The sequence below is a fragment of the Colletotrichum orchidophilum genome (assembly GCF_001831195.1).
Source record: "Colletotrichum orchidophilum strain IMI 309357 chromosome Unknown Scaffold_6.1, whole genome shotgun sequence".
Lineage (NCBI taxonomy): Eukaryota > Fungi > Ascomycota > Sordariomycetes > Glomerellales > Glomerellaceae > Colletotrichum > Colletotrichum orchidophilum.
Window position 1 is genome coordinate 417,568 of NW_019172962.1, and position 16,560 is coordinate 434,127.

The window sequence follows — 16,560 nt, forward strand, 5'->3', positions numbered from 1 at the left end:
GCAAATGTTGTCCGAGGGAGAGGAGGAGGAGGAGGAGGCATTTAGTTGCCAGTTATCGTGACGATACCTTTGTGCAAATGGCAAGCAAGCTCCATTGAGATATGCGCAGATTGACTGCGTATTACAGCTAGGGAACGTGAATACGACTAAAATAGAGAGATTGAGTTTTCTAGTAGATCATAGGCAGGCTGAATACTTGGCTTGATGGTTCGACATGATCGACACTTTGTTGGAATGTTCGCCGAGGCTGGAGATGAGATTCGGGGACCGGCATGTGGATACCACCAGTTCGGAATCCTGAAGAGATGTACATCATCCACAACTTCTTGAACGCGATTATGTGACATTTGAGATTCCTCCAATTCCCTGCCCAACAGTAAAAACAACCCGAATTTGCCAGGCTTTCGTGATTAAGGAGTGGGAGAGCTTGTCATTCCGATTTGGATCAAGACAATGGCCGTCGTCCAAGGGGAGCAAATGCTCTTGGAACCTCTGTGTCGCGTTGCAAATGGATAACACGCTACCCACCGTGATGTCGAGATCTCAAGCCGATAAAAGGCCCACATCGGAGGCTAGTCGGCGCCGTGGGGCCGGGAGGTTTGACGTTTTTAACTGGGCACGGGAGCTAGCGAGCTGCCAATTATATGGAGGCTGGCTTAGAATTGAAGGACAGGTTCATGTTGAACTCCATCAACGGGCGCAAAGATAGTGAGAATTCAGTTCGCCTCTGGCAGCTTTTGTAGGTGATGACGTGCCGGTCAGATAATTACACCAGAAAATGAGGTCAACATTGGAGAACGGACCGCTGGATATGCAGGCCGAAATCTTTTGTCGCCGCGCGGGAAATGTTGGCCTACCCGCGTGACGGTCGGTGCATTGTTCCGTTTCGTCCCAAGGTCCCACGTGTGGATGCGGACGGCTATTCAAATTCTGCGGAGACATGGGCAGTGGAAGCAGTCATTGAGTTTTCCTCTTCCTCTTCCGCTGCCGTGAAGCAGAAGGCATCTCCAGCTGGCTGCCTCGGTGGTAGACGAGAGGAGGCATAGGCCCCGAGCTCAAGCGGCGCGGGAGAGATGTGTCTGAACGATGCTGTGCCTGAAGTTTCTCTCCTGCGACTTTGCCCTGGCACCACCCCGTGCTCTGCGTGCCTGAATATGGTGCCAGAGCACATGCCTGGGGTCAAAGAGCCAATAGCGCTCTGCCGGCCCTCATCGCATGCTCGGAACCCGAAGATGTTGAGAACCTGACAAGATCGAGCCGAATGCACCAAAATATACCTACGCGTGCCAATAACCTTCCATGTCTTACAAGCGACATCGTTCCTTGCCAAAGGCTCGGAAAGGGCCCACGCAATAGGGACCTTAACGTGGGCCAATTGAAGCCACTGTGACGGATAAAGAGATCTGACCATGGGCCCTGTTCCATGTCTGCAGCGTGGATGCGACAGCTGAAACGCTTCTAGAACTCGAAGTTCGACCTGCAGTCTGCAGTCTGCAGAACAAAAAAAAATTGCATCTGCGGGCGGTGGGAGCCAACCTGGCGTGACCACTGTGCCTCTCTTGTCGCTGCATCACTGGTTGGACGAATTGATCCAGGAGTCAGGGTTATCTCGATGCGTGCCACGGGATTTGTGGCAGGAGGCAACCGATGTATTTGTGCAAACCTTTGCTCTGCAGTTCTGCGCATGCAGTGGTAACGGTCCGGTGGCCATATGAAAGGCCAATACCAAGCAGGCCGCAGAATGTCGTGTATGGTACTGAAATGCCGGCGCAAAGAAAAAAAACATGACACGGTTTTTGATGGCGCATGTAGATGGTGTTCCTGCGGGTGGAATAATTGCAGGAGCTCTGAAGCTGCACACCGCAGGCAGACCCCGCTCGCTTGCCTCCAAGGTAATGCTGATCAGCGTTCTCATGCCGGGGACCTGGGGTTCCAAAATGCAGTGCGACCGCCGACAGCGCAGGCCAAAGGCAACTGAATTCCATTCTCCCGCTGGTCGCGCAGGCGTATCAATGGCAAGCTTCCTCCATGGTGATGTTGCCCAGAAGACAGGTGCCTACGAGGTGAGTCTGGAAGATGGGTCTTCATGTTGGTAATCGAGAACTCACTCATGGGCTTGTTCTTGTAAGTTGGCCATGAGTTGAACGGAGAGTTGCCGATTGACCCTTTATTCATGGGCTGCATTTAGACCCTGTGGTGCATTCGGAGTATTTTCCTCTCATTTTTGTTCTGTGACAGACATCAGTCCAAGGAACGTGTTGTTTCAATCCGTCCCGTCTCCTCGATTGGGATGGCGGTAATAGACGGTAGTAGACGGTAGTAGGTAGTGATGAAGTCTGCCCTCGGCGTTGACGAATGGACAGTGGACCCTCGGTTGTTATTAGAGACAAGCTGGGCGGAAGTAAGAATTGGAGTGTCTCGATAGTTTGGGACAGGAAGTCGGCGATGATAATTTGGAGGTTGAAGCGCAGGTTGACTAAAGCTGACTCAAAGTTTTCGGGATGCTTCTTTACGGTTTAGCATCAGGGCGCCCGCCAGGAACGAGAGTGTCTTGTTCCAGTTGCAGGTCGGCTCGACTTTGCTTTTTTCTTCGTTCTTTTTTCCCTTGTCTCGAAGGATGCACACCAACAGCAACTCTGACAGGTGCAGAAAAAGTGACGAGGAAGGCCGGTCGTGCCGCAGGTTGCAGGAGGAGAAGGTTGCGTCGAGGGAGGCGGATGGTTCGAACGAGAAGGTTGCGATGGCGAGTTGGGCGAGTTTGTTGTCCAATCGGTCCACATGTTGGCCTGGCGAGTCTTTTCTTTCGAAAGTTCCTCTGGGAAGTCTCGAGTCCTGTGGTTCCTTGGAGACCAGCAGCTGCCAGCCACTGAGCCTAGGAACCCCCTTACACAAAAGCTTGCAACAAACAGCAGGAGGACTCGAATACTCTGAATTCCGGAGACTACTTTAGGGTGATGGCTGCGTTGATGACGGTACCTTAGGTACTTGAGGTTTCCCCCAAGATCGGGCCATCTGGACCGTGATTGCAGGGATTAGAAGGGCCTTGAGGTGCGTGCCTGCGCTAGTGTTTCTGGTTAAGCCTGATACGCTCACCATTGGCCCACACCAGATCAGATTGACCCACTTGGGAACTGTAGAGAGCAGGGGTTGGGCGTCCATTGTAGAGACTCGGGAAGGAGGAGAAGGAAGAGTCGAAGCAGGAGCGTTGGACTAGCACCTTCGTTTGAGACGGCAGGACGGCAGGACGCAGGACGGCAAGTGTGAAGCGAGCGACTTGCAAAAACGGCCCGGCGCAGTCTAGAGTCTACCTATTGGAGCTTTTTTCCTCCTACGACCAGGAACGACCAGGAACGGTGTTAGCGTCAGCCACAGTCCCCAAGATGAGCCGTGCCTCCTTGCCATCGGGATCTCCTTCTTCCAAAAACTGCAGCCAGGGGCAGCCCTTGAAGATATGCCCATCAACCTTTGGGACGACGGGCGACGGGCGACTTGGCCTTGCCTGACTATTGATTCCATAGAAGCCTCACTCGCGTATGCCGTCCTACCTACTCACTACTGTATAGTGCCAAACTGCTTTCGTCCTGTGCCCGGGCCTCTTTGAGTGCTTTCCATGGTGCCATGCTCTCGGAGCTCTCGATGGCTTGCTTGCCACGCTGTCACGCTTGCTACCTAGGCAAGATACCTTGGATACCTTGAAGGGACAATAGCAACGGACCTCGATACTGACTGAGACGAGACCTTTCAACGGCCTCTCGACTCTGCCAAGTCGGGCAAAGCTGGGCGTGTTGGCGTCACTCCATAACGACTACCCCCCACCCGTCATTTCCCTGCACAAGACTCCGTTTTTTCTCTCCATCCACCAGATATCTTTGGACAGGTCGTTTGCGCAATCCCATCCCCGTCCCCACGTTTGTGCTGATGCTGCTGCTGCAAAATACGTGACCTTGTATGTACGGTGAGACATCCATTTCAAGGTACTTTGTTACATGTTACGGCTACTGCCTTCTTTAGATAACCACCACGTTCGCTTTCGGCGCATTATCCGGACTCGACGTGGAGAGAAAAGAACTAAATTTGCAGTGAAGAGCAAAAAAAGGGGAACAAACGGTCACAAAACACCAACGACCCCTGGTCTCTCCCACTTCCATGCCGGTGGATGGTGGAGTCTTCTTGCTTGCACCGACCGATTCTGCTGAATGGGCTGTCTCTCAGGCCAGACCATCCCCAATCCACGTCCCAAAATCCCACCCCCGTCTCTAGATTGGGATTCAGATCCAGCCCGGCCCTATTCTGGCTGTCTGCTTCTCTCTTTTCGTTCTCTGGGGGATCCCTCCTCGCTTCTTCTCTACCCCTTCCTGTCCACGTCTCGACTCCTCTCCCAGTCTTTTCTTCTCCTTCACCTCCGCCTCGGATCCTCCATCAATCTTTCCGTACGGTTGTGACTTGCAGCCGCAGTCCAGCCAGGTACGCGGGCCGTCTGTTCAGCGTTCCCTCGATAGATCCCATCACGATACATCTGTGTGTCCGCCGACCAACCAATACACACAGACCCGGGTCACACATACACACACGCACACACACACGTACACACACACACTCTCTCTCTCTCTCTTTTTCTCTGTCCCCTTCTCCGTCTCTTTCGACTTTCCCTTCCTCTTCAAATCTCGCCGGCTTGATCTATCGCCATTGGTATTTTTCTTCATCTCCCTTTTTTTTTTTTTGCCGCCGCCGCCGCCGCCAACCGGACATAAGTTTTTGTCTTGAAGACTAACTGCCGCAACCCGTCCGAGAACATCGAGAACATCGAAAGGCCTGCGTCCCTATACCGTCTGACCCTCATCTCCTCTCTCTTTCTCTCTCTCTCTCTCTCCGGATCGTTGCCACGGGATTCACTCAGTCTTCAAGCAAACCCATATCGACGCTCCGTTACCCCACGCGACGTCGCCTGTCAGTTCGCACATCACATCGCCATCGAATCCACCACGGACCTGCTTCTCCGCCTGATTGTCTCTTGATCTCCAATTCTTCAGACGTCAGTCACTAGGCCCCCCCCGGAGAAGACCTGCCTCCCCGACGCCGGACATACCCTGCCCGTTCCGCCCGTCTGAAACACTCTCAGTCCTTTCTACAGCACCGCAAGACCCGTTGTGTGTCGTGCACTCATCCGCGCTCGTCACACCACCCGATTTCTCTTCTCCCGCCCGCCGTCAGAGCTGCTCTCCGCTGTAGCTGTTGCGCCGACGACTGCGTTGGCCCGTCTGTTTGTCGAAGTATTTGCCAAAACGCTCTTGCTCCGAGGTCGATGCCATCACCTTGCAGTCATTCTCATCACCGTATTCACTCACTAAGTCAACAATTCCGTCCGCTATCCACGGCCGTCACTGCTGCATCCCATCTCTCTTCATCTCTCTATCAAAAGCAACGACAAATCTTGCCTGGTGGGCGAATCACGTCCGACAAAGGCCAAGTCTCGAAACACCAAATGTACGTGATTCCCTTTGGGACTCCCCCTACCCGTGGCCCGGCTGCTCAGGTGTTCCTTGCTTGGAAGGGTGCGGCCGACTTGAGGCAGCCCTCCCGAACCACCGGAAAACCTCTGTACCTGTTACTGGCGGCAGTTTGCCTGAGTGGCCGTGCTGCCTCACTTTCTCTCCCACTTCGCCTCTCTTCCTTCCAAATCCCCTAACGCTTGTCCGGTGCTGACGAGGACTTCTGCACAACAGATCGTCAACCGTGTCTTTCCATTCTCTGCCATCCTAATTAATCCATCTAGCAATCTGCTACCCTGCTATCTTCGTGTACGCAGTTCATTCCTTCGCCTTTTTCTCGTTCCGCTCTTTTCCTTTGGCTACTGGCCACCCGACCGCACTTCAGTGTTGCACTATACTTCGATTCTTCCTAATAGGCCTGGGTCCTGTATTCAATCTCACGCAGTTACACCGCCTCGCAATAGACCTGAGCGGCCATTCGTTTGATCCAACTGCCAGCCACTCCTTTCTGTACGCGGCGCTGTGTCGACTGCTGGCAAGTAATATTGCCACCTCGAGCCTATACGAGCGTGGTTTCGGGCAACTTCAGCTACGCCACCGCATCCCTCAAACCATCGGAGACCCGCAGGAACCACTGTGATAGAATCTGCACCTAGGCGATATCGCAGAGCGAATGGTCTCGTTGTCGTGCCTGGACGCGCAGGCATCTTGAAAGGGAAAACAAACGGGAAGTTAGGAGGAACACGAAACTCTGATGTCGCTGGATCGAATTCACGAGTACTAAATGAGTCAACCCCAATATGGAAGAGATATGGATCGACCGCCAGTTGCAGGATCCGTCAAGCGGGCCAGAGAGCGGGCTCAAGCCGGCTTCCAGAGGGAACAGCAGTCTCCGCCGAGCGCCACGAGAGTCCCGATAATGGAAGAAGACCCAGACAGCCCCACGGATGTCTCAGACCGACGTCAGATTGTCGAGCCGACACCATCACGGATACCGAGACTTCAACTACCGAATGGCCTGCAAAATAAAGACGGCAGTCCCGGGCTTGCCATCTCCCGACCAACACAAATCCCACAATGGCCGCTGCCAGGGCCGATCCCGTCACCCGTGATCAATCCCGATGCGGAACCCTATCGACCTCCTCCGGGTCGTGGGCCACCGCCGCAACGACCTCCACGCCCAAGTAGAGTTCCATCAATCTTGGACAGTTCACGGGTCCAGGATCACACCCCCGTCTTCCAATATACCCCTCAAAGCGGGCGAGAATCGACGCTGAGCCAAGATGTCTCATCCGCACCGCTTACTCCATCGTCAAGGCACACCCAATCTTCACTTTCTTCAGTCGGATCGATTCCAGACTTCCCTTTGCCGTCGACCATGCCACCCGTCGCCTTGCCACAGCCTGTAGTACCGCCAAGGAGAAGCGTAACACTTGGTCCGCCACCGTCGGCACGTCGAGGCGACTCATCCTTTTATTCGAATGCTTCATTCGTCTCACCGATTCCCGAAGAGAGTCCTCGGTCGAGGTCCCATACCTCCTTCGCTTCCAGTGCCGCAATGCCCGAGAGTTGGGGTAGTCATTCACCAGGATTTAGTCCAGGATATCCGGACGATTATTATGAGGACGACGCGTATTCGACCGAAGACGAAAACAGCCAAATGAGTCGCGGCACGGGATCGCCATATGGGGATGCAGGTGACGAGAGCAAACTTGTTAGGAGTGCCAGTTTGGGCAAGATGTCGAAGCCTTCAATCGTGATGAATCGCGCCCCGAGCAACGGAGACCCAATGCCGCAGGATGTACTAGATGAGCAAAAGTCACTGCGCCCGTCACCGCGGCCATCGCCGGTCCCTTTCCAGCTTCCTATCAGTCCTTTCGACACTGGAACAGCCTATTATGAGGCTTCCAGCTCCTCGGGTTCAGCCCCTATTACCGCAGCCACCGCCACTACTCCATCAATCTCGGCCAACGCAATGCTAGGCGCTTTTGCCGCTGCCAGTGCGACCGATCCAGCAGAACTGAGAAAGGTTACGCCATCCCCTCGTCCGTACAATCGCCTATCAGCCATTCGCCGACCGCCCAAACTTGGACTCGACATGGATTCGGTCAGGGCAATGGAATCTAGGGGTAGCATGACGAGCTTGCCGGACCTCATCAAGCGAGCAACCCGTCTGGCTGCACTTATTGACCGGGGACGAAGACCTGCCAGCAGATTCGAGATGGACGACGGTACATGGCCCGACGAGAAGGCCTTTCGGCGAGAGGGGGGGGAGCAGCAAATGTCCGGTGTGTCTTGTAAGTTTACCCCCGGTGCCCACCACGGCAGCATTGGCTAACCGTTCTTCAGCTGGTGACAAGCACCAGTCAGGCCTGTCTGATATGCTAGCCGCATTCCCGCCACCTGCGGCTACAACACCAAACCCTCCTAATCGCGGAAGCTGGTTCCAACGAGCCTCCAATGCCTCGTGGCCATTGGCGCCGGGTAGTAGGGGCAGCACTCCGCAGCCTGTGACTCGAGCGATGGCGGCAAGAGGATCCCCATTGGTCAGACTTGAATCCAATGACGGCGAGTCTTCGATCAAGCGTCGTAGAAAGTGTTGCGGTCTGCCTTTGTGGGCCTTCATCCTCATTGTCTTCCTCATTTTGGGAATCGTCGTCGCCGCCATCATCGTCCCCCTCGAGTTCTTCGTCTTCCGGAAAAATCGGACCGCTAACTCGCCAACAGCGGAGCCGGCTCTGACCCAGTGCCAGAACCAGCTCAAGTGCGAGAATGGCGGAACCAACGTCGTATCACAAGGCGTTTGCTCCTGCATTTGTATAAACGGGTTCACGGGGCAGACCTGCACCGTGGCCGGAGCCACAGGCTGCACCACCACGAACCTCTCGGGGAACTCTACCTCGACTAAATTTAGTAATGTCACGCTCGGTCAGGCGATCCCACGGCTACTGCAGCAATCTCAGAAGAATTTCACGGTTCCCTTGGACGGCACCGACATTCTCGCCAAGTTCAATACGGAGAGCCTGTCATGTATTGCGCAAAACTCCCTCGTCACATTCGACGGACGGTCGACTCGAACGGGGACCGTTGTTTTTGATACAGATGTCAACGCCAAAGGTGCCATTCCTGTCCAGGTCATCACCATTCCCCCAGGGCAAACGGCAACTATCACGATTGATGCCAACGCGCCGGGAGTCGTGATAGTCCCCTTGCCAGACATCGTCGGTGGGTTCACAACACTGACAGGGCCTTTCCATGTCACGACTATATATGCTTCCAGCTCGACCATGTGGGCCACTATTCCCATGGCGCCTTCGTCAACCACACTCCCCGAGACGACACCCTCTGTAACCCCAACGGCCCCTACTGTCCCGCCTACGACGACACCAACGCCAACCATACCTCAGAGCCCTCCGTTCCCCTCGGTACCAGCGCCGTCTGCACCAGCACCCAGCCCGACCTTCACAGTCACCGAGGAGACTTTGGACTTTGCCCGTGTCTCGATACTTTTGATCCTCGAGAGACAAACTTTGATGGCGGCGACAACGGCGCAGACTGTTTTGCAGCGGTTCTTCACCACTGCGGATCAAGGCAGCCGGCAACAAAGCGGTGGAGTCACACCTGCCCAGGCATTGAACGTTACACTGGGCGGAGGCAACTCGGTGGATCTGGTCAATTTCCTCATTACAATCCCAGGAGGCATTCAGGTTGGCCGCAAGAGCAGCTGAGGGACGAACATAAACAAAAACCCCAAAAAAAAAAAACAAATAGCAACCAACCGAGCGATGGTCATTGACGGCGTGCCGAGGCATGCGTGGCAAAATGTACATAGATATGAAGCTTAATGAGGCGACTCAGCGCTCCCTCTTTCGAGTAGGAGATCTGGGCGGTATGAGAGATGTTGAGGCACGCCGGTCGACCATATTGTATAAAAGATTTTGGTGCGTTTTCTCATTCCTACGAGCGGAGGATTTTTGGCAGGCACAGCATCTCGTCGTGTACGAGTAAGTCAGCGAGGGCGTTGGAACTGATCAGGCAGTAGAAGGAGCTATGCAGATACCACTGATATCAATCAAGTCATAATCACATGTACCGGACTGACTACGCTAGTTGGCGAAGTCAACTGATCAGTGAGTTGGAGACGTGATATTTGGGCTTTCGCCGTGTCCGAGATATGATCTGGAGGGATATATGATGGGCTGGGGGAGTGGATGGGTAACGTAGCTGGTTACGATACGATATTGGCTGAATTTTTGTAGGGGCAAAATCCCGATGGGATGTTATGGTATACAGGTCGTCGGGATCCCCGTGAAGGGTTTAATCTCAGTGAACCAAGGAATGAATCGGCGAACTCATGTCGTTCACTTGAGATTTTTTGTGAGATGCGATTTGATGCCAACAAGCCAAGTCCCAGTTCCCAGCTTGGTTTATTATTTTTCATCCGGTACCTTGCATACATAGCGACTTGGACTCTGACTACCTTACCATTACTGAACTTCAATAGACAAAAGCTTACTTACCGTACTGTGTAGAGAGAGGTGCATCCAGGGTGGGCGGTGCTCCATTTTTGAAGCTTTAGGAGGGATGTTGGTGGGTTTTTTCTTATTGGGCAGGGCGCCATTTTCTCGGTCAATTGGGTGAGAGTTTTGAGATGAGAGTTAGCCGATGGCAAGAGTGGGATAGCTTTTGTGTTTCCCCAGGCTTTGTGTTTATTTCCCCAGCATTTGATTATCTGGAAAGTACAAGATTAGAAACTTAGATTGTCTGTACAACCATTGAGCGGCTGACTTGTTGAGCTGCTGTAGTGCTACGCTGACAAGCTGACTAGTGCCTCTTGAGGCTGAAGATGGCGGGAAATACTCAACATGACGAGACTCGAGAGTCCAGACACACATAAGTAGATACGGGACACTACAGCTTGTAAGGCTTTTGCCAATTCGCCGGAAGTTGAGATGTGCGGGAGGAGAGGAAAGAAGTCGCCGCTAGGACGGATCGAGGATGGGGGTGGCATGTCTTCATTCCGAAAAATCTCGCTTTGTTAGCTGACGGGCTAATAGTTGCAGGTGGACATGTGCACGAAGAAGACTAGGTTTCTTGGCGGGTGAAGTTGAACATCTTTCCGCGGTGGCCCTTGCGTTTTCTTCTTTGGAGCATCTCTCGTTCTTGAGAGAGACTTTGATTTTCTTTCACAGATAGTGTTTGTATCTTTCACAGCAAATGTGTATTCTAATTCCGCCTTTTTACGCGGTCCACCTCTTCCCCCCCGGGAATCTCTCGCCCACATTGTGGCTCTGTTTCTCAGAGTCTTTCGTTTGCCGGGCCCGTGGCAGGGTTGAGAATCGGCGAACTGGGTGCCCAGCCCGGTTATCTTAGGGCAAGGTACAGAAATCACCGGCGGAAACACAGCCCCATCAGAGTGTTGATACTTGAGAGCAGTAGGGCGGGGAGCCCCCGGAGGTTCTCCTCGACTCTGATCTATCCAAGCGCTCGTCTTTGCTCCTAGTGCCGTTCTCCCAACGTCCATTTCTTCTTACTAATTAGTGGACTGAGTTTATCACGCTCTCTCCTTTGCCCATGCACTAACAGATCTCCTCCCCCCCTTCTCCACCAAAACACCCCTGCGATTTCTCAACCCCCTTTTCTACGTAGTACGTAGTAGGCGCAGGCGTGCCAGAGCAAGGGTTCCTGCATAGGTGCATCCTACCCTCCCTCCTCCTCCGCCTAGTTGCAGATGCCGTTCGCTTACCACCTTACCCACCAGGGATGGGGGGCAAGAGTGGGTAAGTGGGTTCTCGCAGTGGATGAGGGAATCAGTTCGAGGGTGATTGCGGCCCATGGGCAGGCTGTATTACTGTTTATCCACAGAGGGAGATCTGAATATGTCCCCAAGGACCCGAAGGTCGAAATTCTAGACTGAACTCTCAGCTAAAGAAAGTGTTTTCGAGTTTCTTGAAACCCATCATCCGTCCTGGACCGTCCCGATCCCCTGAACTTTGATTGTCTGTCAGTCAGATATGTAGGAAAAAAGAGCCCTCTCACAGGGAAACATGCCAGACACAGCCTCCCCTCGTTTTTGGACTTTGAAGTAGCAGCCAGCAGGCAGAGTGATGGAGGAGGCTTTGCGCGAGATGCAAGAACGCGACTACGGTCATCGTGTCGCAGTCGGCGCGCGCTACCACGTCAGCTCCTTCATCACATATTAGCACCGCATCCAAGGGGAAAATAAGGTAGACTTGCCCGTCCCTTCCATCCCGCCCACCATCCACTTCGCACTCTTTTCAAGTTCTCCCGCACCCCTTGCTGAGAAGGCTTGCTAAGCCCGCGCGAGCGTGCCCATTGAGGCTGTGGGGGACGAACCATCCCCAGAGGGAGGAGAAAACGGTCAAGTAAGTTCGGTACCGTTTGGCGTAGATGACTCTCAAAGAGTACCTATTTTGCAAGACACGCCCATCCACATCGGTAGCACGCACTTGGTCCTGAGAATAGCAATGAATAGCAGCAGAGCCCACTTGGCGCCGGCGGATGCCGCTGCTGGCTGTATCATTACTCCAATCCCGGCCGCGCCCTGTTGGGCCTGGCCTTGGAGGAGTAGTAGGAAGCAAAGCGACAGACAGATACACAGTCGGGGACAGGAACCTGACTGTGACTGGGCTTTTGCTTTTTGGCTTACAAGTGGGCTGGCTGGCTGCTCATCCTGAGTGACCCCTTCCTTGCTCTCTCCCTCGCTCTCAATTTGCCGCCATCTCACTGACTTTCTTGTTGTTGGCTTGGCCAATTTTTCCTTCCTCATCTTCCCATCTCTCTCTCTGTCTCTCTCTCACCTCCCCCCAATCTGCTCGTCTCGCGCGCCGTCTTTCCCCTTCGCCTGACTTTACAACCTCATTCACTCTTTACAAGGTCTAGTCCGTCACTCTCCATTAAAGGGAGGAAAGGATTTCCCGCTTTTGTTCTGTTCCTTGCTACCTTACCCACTGGTCAATTCATTCCTTTGCGATTCTGGCTGTCCGTTGCTTTTTGCTTATGCTCATCTTGGGATGCTTATCGCATTGAGAAGACGCCGGCTTCCTTAAGTGGGCTGTTCCTCGCGCGCAACCATCGCGGTCACGCTTCTGGTGTCGACTGGCTGAATCGACACACTTTTGGATCCCCTTCATCATCTCCCTGCAAGACCTTGTGGCCGGATCCGGTTTGGACTTGCACCCTAAGCGGTTGAACCTCGACGCCCCCCTCCTCAACCTTTGGATACAACTTCATCCCATCTTCGAAATCATCTCAAGTCGCAAGTCCAGATATCCCCATAAATTTTAGACATACAGGCAGTCAACAACCCGCCCATCATGGACTACAACCAGCATCACCACCCGTCAAACTCAATTGACAACGCCGCATATCCCGGGGATTCTAGCTACTCACCCGGCGGCCACCCCTCCAACTCCATCAGCAATGCCGCCTACCCTTCAGACTCGTCCTACCGGCCGTCAGACCCGACGATGCCCACAGACGACAAGCTCGCCATGCCCAACGCCCGTTACTCCCAATCCTATAATAACAATAACAACGCCGGCACCGGCGCCACCAACACCAGCAGCAGTAGACAATCACAAACGCAGTTCCCGCCTTATCCAACAAATGCTCCAGCACCTTTCCAGCAGCAATCAACGGGTTGGAACCAGCCGCCGAACCACGACCCCCTGCTGGGCCCATACTCTCCTTCCCGTGGGCCGATAGCACCGTGGACCCCGGATGGAATGTCCGCCGCGAACCCAAACCTCCCACCGCCGCCGCCGTACGACCCCTCGAGGCCTGGCACAGGAACAGGCCCCTCGACACCCCGCGACTCGATATCACCAAACCCCTCTGAGAGCGCCCTCCTCAGCGGACAGCAGCAGCAGCAGCAGCAGAATGCGGCGCACGCCCCGCGACCTCAGAGCAACTACACCAGTACCCCACAACAAGCTCCTGCGCCGGTGGCCGCTCACGTCGCCGATGCGGCGCCGGGACAAGGGGAACGGGGCGGGCCGCGCACGTATTTGCAATCGATGACGGGCGGGATGCCGGCGTACGGCAACAGTCCTGGACAGCTCGGTCCGGTGGCGCAGGCGAGGAAGAGAAGAAAGATGAAGCTCGGCATTCTTGCCGGTGTGCTCTGTGCTGTCTTGGTGTTCCTGGTCGCGTTGATTGTGGGCGTGCTAGTCGGCATCGTCAAGGTCAACCAGAAAAATGATAAGCGGCCTCCGTTTCAGGGACCGCCGAGTCTCTTTTAGTTTGCAGACACTGCCGCGAGTGGTATGCCTTCGTTTCTTTGCTGCAGACCAGAGGCCTGATTGCATCGTAGGCACTGCGACTATGATGGAAGACCGACTCGAGCAGTACTGCCATTTCGCCCGTTCCGTCCTGAAGTTCCTCGAATTTTTCCGAACAGTAAGGGGCGACACTACTTCACCGATACCCCAATGACTTTTTCCAACATATTTTCTCGCTCTTATTTTTCTTTTCTTTTGTGTTTATAACAACACCAACCGAATTTGCTTTTTAGCAACTATGGTTAATTGAGCGTCGCTTGAGCGGGAGGGGCGAAAGGATGAAAAGGGGGTGGTGATGATACGAGGAAGCGACGTTTAATGTCTTTTACATATATTTCTTTTCCTCCCCGGAAGTAAACGATTCGGAGGAAAAAGTTGGGAATTGGGATTGCGGAGGATTGAAACACCGGCGCGTGTTCTGGTCTGGAACCCATAGACGACAAGCCGTGGCTTGCTGAAGAGCGGCGGCCCAATGAGACTGAAATGATATCAAGCGTCAGTTGTTATAGAGTTTTCTGGAATCCTTGTTTTCCTGCGGAGGGAGTCTCTCGTGAGGTGGTGAAGTGGCCTGGGGTTTGGTTTCTTCCCGGTGAGTAGATGATGAGTTTGCGTAATGAGCTTCGGCATGAGTATCCGGACATGGCACCTGCAGCCCGTCGGTTGAGGAGGACTGTTTAGTGTTTGCAGACCTTTTGCAAGTAAATGTTGTATCATTGACTTGAAAAGAGCCGAGACTAGTGCCATAAGCTGCTGTTGGAACTGGCCTGCCCTCTTTCTTCTTCACCGATGAGGTTTCAGGGTTCCTGCTTGCTTGCTTTCACACCATCAATGGCACCCCATTTAAACAGTCGAGGATCGTCAACGAGACACGGAACACATTTGGCGAAATACGGTATCACAATGGCACATGCTTATTTGTGTTTGCCTTTGGACTTCCTTTCCAAGCGTAGGCGAGAATCTCTTCCTATACCATGACTCTTTTGTTTGCATATCTGAGGGTTACAGGTAGGTAGGCACTTTTGAGGATTCGAGGCTGGGATGCTATATGTCCAGGAGTAATAAGAAATGATACAAAGAACGACGATCTGTATATATATATATATATCTTCAGTTGGCTCCGTTGCAGACCGAGGACGAGACTGGTCCTCATAGCTGTTCTATGGTAACAGCGGCGCAATCTTTGCTATCCACTCTACTATACGAGAAGAAGGAAGAAAGAAGGTGAAGGGCAAATATAGATGGTCTAGATTCGTGCCTTCCATACTCGAGTTTGAGACAGAAGTAACAGGGTATGAACCAAGGGTTTATTTAGCTCTTTAATGTTCATCTTTTTACGAGTCATATTCGACAAGGTAGTATAATAACGAAAGACCGGAACTGTGTGTGCCGAAAGCATCCTCTGACTAGCTCTTGTGCCATTGTCAGTGTTTTTGGAGAGAAGTTCAGGGGTCTTTGGTGCCGTAGGAGTGAGGAAAAAGAGACGACTTGGTCGGTTGACCGAAGCAGCCAGACCACGCTCTGAATCAAGCAGAGTTTAAAAGTAACAATTTTTAGTCTATACTTGGCCCACAGAGAGAGTACTTGGAGGAAATCCACCCTGAAGGAAAGTGCCGCCGCGTTGCGTGATCCGAATGAGTTTGGCTGTTGCAGGCACAAAAGTGAGAGCCGTCAAAGATGTATTCCATTTCGGGGGGGCTTCTCCTCCTACTCCTTCTCGTCGGTCTCCTTCTCTGTCTTTCATGGCGGCGTCCTTTATGTGGCGATCGCCGCGCGTCTAGGCAAGCCTATAAAAAGCACGATAGTAGAGAGCTCCGCGGTCCGAGTGTCTATGCCATTTCCAGGCCAGCACCTTTAGTGGTCTGCCACCGTGGGTGTTTTCAGTGCAGAAGAAAATCAACTTGGAGATAGGAATAGAGACAGTGTGTATATATATATATGTGTGTGTGTGTGTGTGTGTGTATGTGTGTGTGTGTGAGCGTGTGTGTGTGTGCGGAACCTATGACGGGAGGAACATTTGGTAAGGAGTCCTCTGCGCGGCATGTTACACAAGACAGACGGACGCATGCGCCAAGAATTGGAGCAAAACCAAGTAAAGTTCTCACCGTAAGCCCACCAGTCACGGTTGAATCCTATAATCTCGTGAGTATATATACACCATAGATTCTTGACATCGATTCTCATCACGTCACGTCCCCCCTTTGCGAAGCTCCCCCTTTCAACGCAAGTCGGATTTTCAACTCGAATATCTGAAATGTTCTTTACGTGAGAATTGGTCTCGATCGAGGAAGAACATTGAATAGAGATTCCCACCTGAGCTCAGCTCAGCTAGGGAATATGGAAGAAGAGGCCGAATGAGGGACAATCTGATGAAAGGGGTTCGCTAACAATTTACCTTTTCTCGCTTGCGCAACGTGGTGGAGGTTGTAGCTCTTGGTAGTTTCAAGGGGGCATCTGAGTCTTGATCCCTTTGCCAATCTCGTCAAGACCACTGTTTATCATTGTGTCAGCGTATCTCGCGCAAACGGCGAAGGGACACAAGACGATGTTTACAACTTGTTGATGGATTTATAGTGGCCAGCAACTCAAAGGGACGTCAGGCAACTAGCTCGGCTAGTATTCAAGCACACAGCAAAAGGGCGAGAGAAAGTGTGAATACCCCGGCAAGGAAAGTCAGCTGCTGGGTGACAATCTCAACCGGAAGCCTCGGTTGACGCGTGCGAAAGAGCCTCCTCATCCCGCACCAGCGTACCAGGAACAACGGAATGGGG

At 53.1% G+C, this 16,560-nt stretch overlaps 3 protein-coding genes across 3 annotated transcripts; 2 read left to right on the forward strand and 1 right to left on the reverse strand.

The window, feature by feature from the left end:
- Positions 1 to 1,604: 1,604 nt before the first annotated feature.
- On the reverse strand, positions 1,605 to 1,985 carry CORC01_01237 (uncharacterized protein; the record flags this gene model as incomplete). Its single annotated transcript, XM_022612893.1, has 1 exon — positions 1,605 to 1,985. One exon carries the CDS (start codon positions 1,983 to 1,985, stop codon positions 1,605 to 1,607), a length of 381 nt encoding a protein of 126 aa, XP_022480654.1.
- Positions 1,986 to 6,273: 4,288 nt separating this feature from the next.
- Positions 6,274 to 9,217, forward strand: CORC01_01238 (uncharacterized protein; the record flags this gene model as incomplete). The annotated part of the gene is made up of 2 exons (XM_022612894.1): positions 6,274 to 7,786; positions 7,839 to 9,217. The coding sequence occupies 2 exons, from the start codon at positions 6,274 to 6,276 to the stop codon at positions 9,215 to 9,217; spliced, it is 2,892 nt and encodes a 963-aa protein (XP_022480655.1).
- A 3,609-nt stretch (positions 9,218 to 12,826) lies between these two features.
- On the forward strand, positions 12,827 to 13,753 carry CORC01_01239 (uncharacterized protein; the record flags this gene model as incomplete). Its single annotated transcript, XM_022612895.1, has 1 exon — positions 12,827 to 13,753. One exon carries the CDS (start codon positions 12,827 to 12,829, stop codon positions 13,751 to 13,753), a length of 927 nt encoding a protein of 308 aa, XP_022480656.1.
- Positions 13,754 to 16,560: the final 2,807 nt, after the last annotated feature.